Raw genomic sequence first — 6,950 nt, 5'->3', positions numbered from 1 at the left:
TGGTGATCACAGGCGTGTAAATGACACAAGCAGTCTGAACTCACAGGGTCACCAGAGGGAATGGAAGTGGATGAATTGTGATTCACGTAACCACGCTGTGCCGTAGGAGAAGGGGGACGAAGCCTGGTGAGACAGAAGGGGCCATGTTATCACTAGCACACAAAAAGGGAACGTTTCAAAGTGGCCATGACATTTTTTGCAGATGCAAGGACTTTTGCTTCCTCAGCTGCTTCTCAAAGAAAAAAAAACAACACACAAATAGAAACTGTGTAGAAGCAACAACAAAAAACACATTATCTGCATGCTGCTGCTGATAATGATGATGGTGGACTAGACTAGTATCATTAATAGGAGGTGTGGAAGGACTCGACAACATTTACATGTGAGAAGGAAGTGACGCTGAGTCAATGTGTACAGGCATTATTGTTGTTGTTAGGCATAAAAACACAAAGAGCAGATTCCTTTACCATTAATGTCGCTGTTTATGAGGATACATGACACAGTAGGAGGCTGAATTATCTTTAAAAACCCGCTTCAGCGATGTAAACACACTCATGTGGTGTCTTTTTTTATCAGTTTAACTATCTTCATTTTGTACAACGCCGCCATCTTGTGGACGCGCAGCTAAACGACGCAGAGGTGTGACGTCATCAGCACGCGCCTGTCTCTCCAGTCACGGCAACGTGAGGAAAACATGGGGAGGAAGCTAGTTTGACATTTAACTCTACTGTTTATCTAAATCGGAGAGTGTTTTTTAGCCAGATCGGGACTCTGTAGGAACATAAAAGTGAGGCAGCCTAGAGGGAAGTTAGCTAGTTTTAGTCCCGAGGCTACTTTTCGGTAGATTTGCCAGCTTTTAGCCTGCTAACAGCATGGATAACACGGGGGAGAACGCGATTGAGCTCCACGGCGATGAGGAAATTATTGAAGTCATTGATCTGAATGAGACAGAGCCTGGTCCTGGTAGGTAGGAAACGACTGAAGTCACTTTTAGCAAGGCTCACCTTTAGACTTCAAATGTTAGCTTTCTCTCTCTGTTTCATTGTCAGACGATCTGGCTGATGACCTGGGGGACGTTGACTTTGAGGACCCCGGGGATGATGAAGGCTGGGAGACTGAGGACGAGATGGAAGCTGAGGCAGAGCAAGATGACAGCGAGCTCACCTTCTCCAAACACACCGGTAGCACCTGGCCGCAGGTTGACGCTCTTGTCAGCGGGCACGTCCACCGTGTTAACCCTTCCTGTCCCTCCCTTTGCTCCGTCCAGGCTCTGTGTTCTGCGTGAGTCTGGATCCTGCCACAAACAGCATGGCTGTGACGGGAGGAGAGGATGATAAGGCCTATGTTTGGAGAGTGAGCGATGGAGAGGTCCTGTTGGAGTGCACAGGTTAGTTAGTTAGTAAAGGCAGAAGAAACCTACACTAAATCTGTGTGTGAGGGGTTACTGTGCTGTGTCTGAGCAGGGTAAACCTCTGGTCCCCTCTTGATGCAGGTAAACTGACTAATCTGCAATCGGGCTTCAAGAACAGAAAGAATGTGTCTGAAGCAAAATAAAGTTTTCTATTTCTTAAATATGAATAGATGAAACATATTCAATCATATGTTGCTTTTACTGCAAGTATGACATCACAACTCAGATAGTTGTAAAGGAAAAATCCAGATAAGCTAAACAGAAACATAGAAGAGAAGAGAGAGAAGTCAGTGAGTCAAACAGTGTTATTTAGTGGAGTCAATTAGAGAGAATAATCTGGAGAAGATTGTTGAAATACTCAACTATAAATATATTCAACATGGGATCTATGAAAGCATTTTCTTTTCTTTTCTTTTGTCTCCACAGGTCACAAAGACTCCGTGACGTGCGCCTCGTTCAGCCATGACTCCTCTCTGGTGGCCTCGGGTGACCTGAGCGGCGTCATTAAAGTTTGGAAAGTAGAAACCAAAGAAGAGATCTGGTCCTTCGAAGTGGGAGATCTGGAGGTGAGGATCCAGAAAGCACTGCCGTGGCCTGAGTGTGTATTTGTGCATCTGTTTAGTTTGCGCATCTGGAAGCACTTGTGTGGAAGCTTTTATTGGGGCTGAAGGAATTTATGAGGAAGAGAGAGAGAGAGGATGGGCTCTCATGCTGAGATCTTGTGGTCTTGTGTAGGAAGTGAATGATCAGACACCCCCCCCCCCACGCCCTCAACCGCGACTGCTAGGTTGCCCTTTAGCAAGGCACAAAACCTATGATGATTATAAGATCTGCTCATTGGCCACCAGTGGTAAACTGCGGTGGGACTTGTAGGGAAATAATCTGTGTTTGTGTGTAAAGTAGCAGTTAATTTGCGGCCGTCTGCCCTTCTTCCTCCTCAGTGGTTTGAGTGGCATCCCTGTGCTCCAGTGCTGCTGGCGGGAGCGGACGACGGCAACGTGTGGATGTGGAAGATCCCCTCAGGAGACTGTAAGACCTTCCAGAGTTCTGCGTGTCAGGCCACCAGCGGCAAAGTCCTCCCTGACGGTGAGAGACGGGAAAACATGACACAAAGTCACCCACAGAGGAGAATTTGGATGCGTTACACCATTTAAAAGCCACTTAATAATGTCTAAAGAACTCCCTAAAACATATGATAAAACGGACACAATGAACTACAGTAAAAACAGCATCAACAAACTGAAATGTGTGTTTTTTTTTCCAAAATTTGGCTCCAGGTAAACGGGCTGTGGTGGGCTATGAGGACGGGACAGTTCGCGTGTGGGATTTGAAGCAGGGGAATGCCGTCCACGTCATTAAAGGTGAGTCCGGCTGCTTTTAAATGTGGCTTCGTCCTGCTGCTGTGTGTCTCTCCGACAATGAAGAGGTTTTTATTTTCAAGATAAGAGCGTGTGAGAGGAAGTGGGAGGAAGCTCCTGCCCCAGTCCATTTTATTTGAAGTTTTTCCCAAGATAGCTACAAAGTTGAATACAAACAGAAGACCACGGTAAATATAAAGAGCAACAGAAAAATACAATCTGTGTAAAGAAATTAGATTCTGCATTAGGAAAAAGTAGTTGAACAAACCGCTAGTTTCACAGTCAGAGTATCACTTTGTTTTGTCTCGTTTGACAGGTCAGGACGGACACCAGGGGGCGCTGACCTGCCTGGCGTGTAACAAGGACGGCTCCCTGGTGCTGACGGGGTCGGTGGACGGCTGTGCCAAACTCATCAACACCAGCTCAGGCAAGGTGGGTGTCAGGGACACATGTAGAGGTACACAGAAACATCATCCAGTCATTATTGTGCACTTTGTAAGACTGGAGTTATCAGCTTCTAATCTGTGTGTGTGTGTGTGAAGGTGATTGGATCGTTCTCTGTGGATGGAGGCAAAACCAAAGGATCAAAAGACGAGGAAGACTCCAATTCTGTCGAGTCTGTGGGATTCTGCAACATGTGAGTTTTAGCGTGTTGTAATTGTGCTTTTGGGAATCACCAGCCGAGTGATTTGATGAGACCTCACATGTACATTAAACTGCAGAAGACCCCAGCCTGCTGAATTCAGGTGTCACCAGTTGAATCCATTGAATTAAAACATTTGCTGGTCAGGCCTTATCAAATGTCAGGATTTGTGTTCATTTCTGCTTCAGATATTTGCCTTTTGATAAAAAAAAAAGCCCTTTGTTGACTATAAAAGATGTTTTGGAATGAGCCTGTCGAGGAAACTTAACCTGAAATCCCAGAGGGTCTCCTGGATCTTGTCTTCAGACTTTCACAGCTCTGCTGCAGTCTCTTGAATGCCTCGTCTCTCTCTCGTCTTCTCCAGCCTTCCTCTCATAGCTGTGGCGTACCTGGACGGGACTCTGGCCATATATGACCTCTCCACACAGGTCTTGAGACACCGGTGTCAACACGAGGTAACAAGCAGCAGGAAGAGGGACAGTTTGTGTGTGCTTCCATCAGCTGCCTGTGCATACCACTCTGGATTCTCGCTCATCTTAACTGTGTTTACTGTATGGAGGCTTTGCACTCATATCACCTAGCAACCGCCTCTGTTGCCATAGGGGGGGGTAGTTGCAAATGATGTCTTAACATACACAGACAGAGACACCTGATAGAGAGCGTCCAATGAAGGGATTAATTTTCGCAGTTTACACAGTTAGCAGCTGGCGTCACTTAAAACCCCTCTCCGTGTTCCTCCAGGCTGGCATCGTCCACCTGCAGTGGGAAGAGTCTTCTTCTGTGGTGTCCACAGGCAGCTTAGACGGAGCGCTGCGCTTGTGGGACGCTCGCTCAGGCAGCATGCTGTCCGAGTACAGCGGTCACACCTCGGAGATCCTCGACTTCATCATCAACAGGTACGACTCTGCTACACCCGTTCTGTCTCTGCAGGAAGTGTTGCTGCATATAAAAACACCGTCACAGTTGACAGATATCTAGTGCATTGAGGTATTTCATTATTATTAGCCTGTTTCTTCAATCACTAAGTGAGGGATGATGTATTAGAAAATGAACCCGGACAGAGTGATGCAGGACCTGAATAATCCTAAAGGGGATCTTTTTGCAATCATGGCTGCTGCTCGCTTTACTTTATTCTGCTTATTACACAGCTTCATACTAAAGAAACCAATACTTTGTCATAAATATTGATTTAAAAATGATTTATTGCAACAAAGAGTGTAATAAATGATATTCATTTCTACATCCATCTCTTCTCCAGGGAAGCGTCTCTCGCTGTAACCGCTTCAGGAGACAACCAGGCAAAAGTGTTCTGCCTCCAAAGACCTGATCGGTAAAGAGAGCAGGAAGAAAGGAAACGGGACGAAGAGGAGAGGAAATGTTTCAGGAGAAATAGCAGAGACATTTAATGATCACACTTTTTGTTCTCTAATATTCCTTCTCCTCAGGATTTTAACACGTAGTCGCCTCACTATCTTATCTGACGTGCTTTAGTGGGATTGTAGCATCCAAAAGATTTATACTTTAACTTTTCATCAGTACCTCAGTTTTGTGTCACTGGCGGATGTTCAAGTTAATTCAAGTGCATCTAATCTGATTCTTTAAAACAAGCTGCTCCTTATTTTTCTAAATATGTTCTTGTTCAATAATCTGAGAGACTAAACACAGAAACATTCAAAGAGTGATACATTAGTGTCCTTCTGCCTTTGACATCCCCTTTTAATGTTCAGTCCAAAATGTTTAAAACATGAGAGAAAAGAGGAATTTCCTTTGGTCTTGATTACAATTTGGTTTTTTGTCTTTGATAAAGGTCAGGACTGAAATTCCCAAAGTCCTAGTTCACCCTGTGTGTGTGTGTGTGTGTGTGTGTGTGTGTGTGTCTGTGTGTCTGCGTGTGCGTCTGTATGTGTGTGTGAGTGTGTGTGTGTCTGTGTGTGTCTGTGTGTGTGTGTGTGTATGTGTATGTGGTCTTCCAGCTCTCACACACAGTGTTCAGTCAGAAATGATCTCACCCATTTGTCTTTCATGTAAACTTAAGTGTAAATACGAAGTAATAAATAATATACTTTCTTCACTTTCAACCTGTATCTGACTGTGTCGTTCGTCCCCACCTCTTAAAACACTTAAACCTCTTCTGCATCTGGCAGAACGGTTTATGCTTGCATCTATTTTTGTCTGTGTGTGACATTTCAGAGGACATGAAGCTCATGCTTCTGGAGAAAATACAGTGGACGTGGAGGAGCTGAGAAAAAGATGCAGACTACTGTAGGATCATTCTGAACTCAAGTGGGCTCTATTCCTCGTTCAGGCTAATGTGTGATTCGATTCAGTTTCAACTCGGTTCTGTTTCATTGATTTTTATCAGGTGGGAGTGGAGGGAGGAGGTGAGTCGGTCTGGAGATGACAGGACCCTGAAGGAAGTAGATCTGCCCAAAAGCGCAGCATAGATCTGATTAAATGAAAGAAAACTGTACATGTGGAGGTGATGAGCACAGTCGTAGTGGCTGACTGTCATTTAGAAAAGCCTAAATTCATTCATATTTAGCCCAAAGAGCCTCCAGTGATCTACGCATCAATCTGTACATCTGCTTACGTTGATCAGGGAGATTCACTTAAAATGTTCCACTCCTAAATAAGATTGTCTTCTTGCTGCCGTCTGTTTTCCTGCCATGTGGAACCGCAGCAGGTCTGACTGGCACCAAAGCCACCCGAGGGACTCCAGAAACACACTTTCAACATCATCAATCATCTGGTCTGTCCTGAGCGGTCTGACTCATGTTTCCTTATAAGTTTGAGCAGCTTTTCTGTTTATTGTCAGCATGTTGGAAAGAGCAGGACCACAAGTTATGTACAAGTTGTCTTTGTTTGTCACTAAAGCACTGAGTTGCACTAAAGCCAAAATGCCCCACAAAATAATAGATACATGATAATTATTATATTATATTTAATATAATGATAATTAATGAAAAAAAGTTCTATGTGTTGTGAATTAAAGGCAGGGATGAATAAATGTTAATAACCTGGCTGTCAAATGTGAAATGCTAATTGGGGGAAAAGGTGTATTTAGGTGTTTATATACATTTGGTATTTAATTGATTGACTATGAATTGAGTCTTGTATTATCCATTTTGGCAATACTTCACTCAAATTCCCATATTTAGGAGTCAGTGAATGCACCTGTCATGAATGGTTTCTGACACATTGTAATGTAAGCAAGTATAAGTACTTTAGATTAAATATACTGGGCAACCAGACAGATAACTAATTGTAATATGGGAGTAAAATCCTGAGTTGAAAACACAGAATCCTCAGTTTTCTCTTGAAAAGGGTCCAGTTTTGTTTTGTTATTTACATGAAATAAACCATAAATCTAACAGACCACCTCAGAGTATTTCTGTGAAACAAGTGGATGTTTGTTGACGGTGATTGTGACACGTCTCTGCCCTGATTCACGTGTCCTACATTAGCTCACCAGCCACTTTGTTGCTTGCTGCCACTGTATGTCAGTGCATATTTGGGTGTTAGATGAAAAGATCACAAA

The 6,950-nt window shown here is 43.9% G+C and overlaps 1 protein-coding gene across 2 annotated transcripts; it reads left to right on the top strand.

Annotated features, from left to right (window-relative positions):
- Positions 1 to 682: 682 nt before the first annotated feature.
- aamp (angio-associated, migratory cell protein) lies at positions 683 to 5,490 on the top strand. 2 transcript variants are annotated; one of them, XR_011586012.1, is made up of 12 exons: positions 683 to 963; positions 1,050 to 1,181; positions 1,268 to 1,387; positions 1,838 to 1,977; positions 2,353 to 2,497; positions 2,689 to 2,772; positions 3,086 to 3,201; positions 3,312 to 3,406; positions 3,777 to 3,867; positions 4,154 to 4,308; positions 4,671 to 4,871; positions 4,915 to 5,490. XR_011586012.1 is itself a non-coding variant. In XM_070855542.1 (11 exons), exons 1-11 carry the CDS (start codon positions 873 to 875, stop codon positions 4,744 to 4,746), a joined length of 1,245 nt encoding a protein of 414 aa, XP_070711643.1. In that variant the 5' UTR covers positions 683 to 872; the 3' UTR covers positions 4,747 to 5,490. The 2 variants fall into 2 exon arrangements, 1 of the variants encoding a protein (XP_070711643.1); XM_070855542.1 differs by having other exon boundaries at positions 4,671 to 5,490.
- The last annotated feature ends 1,460 nt before the right edge of the window (positions 5,491 to 6,950 follow it).

This window comes from Pempheris klunzingeri, chromosome 24, assembly GCF_042242105.1.
Source record: "Pempheris klunzingeri isolate RE-2024b chromosome 24, fPemKlu1.hap1, whole genome shotgun sequence".
NCBI lineage: Eukaryota > Metazoa > Chordata > Actinopteri > Acropomatiformes > Pempheridae > Pempheris > Pempheris klunzingeri.
This window is presented reverse-complemented; position numbering and strand designations above follow the sequence as displayed.

Excerpts from the sequence above, each read along its gene's own strand:
- aamp (XM_070855542.1), top strand. The coding sequence starts at position 873 with ATGGATAACACGGGGGAGAACGCGATTGAGCTCCACGGCGATGAGGAA. Across the intron at positions 2,773-3,085 it reads TGCCGTCCACGTCATTAAAG|GTCAGGACGGACACCAGGGG; the intron begins GTGAGTCCGGCT and ends CTCGTTTGACAG. Across the intron at positions 3,202-3,311 it reads TCAACACCAGCTCAGGCAAG|GTGATTGGATCGTTCTCTGT; the intron begins GTGGGTGTCAGG and ends GTGTGTGTGAAG.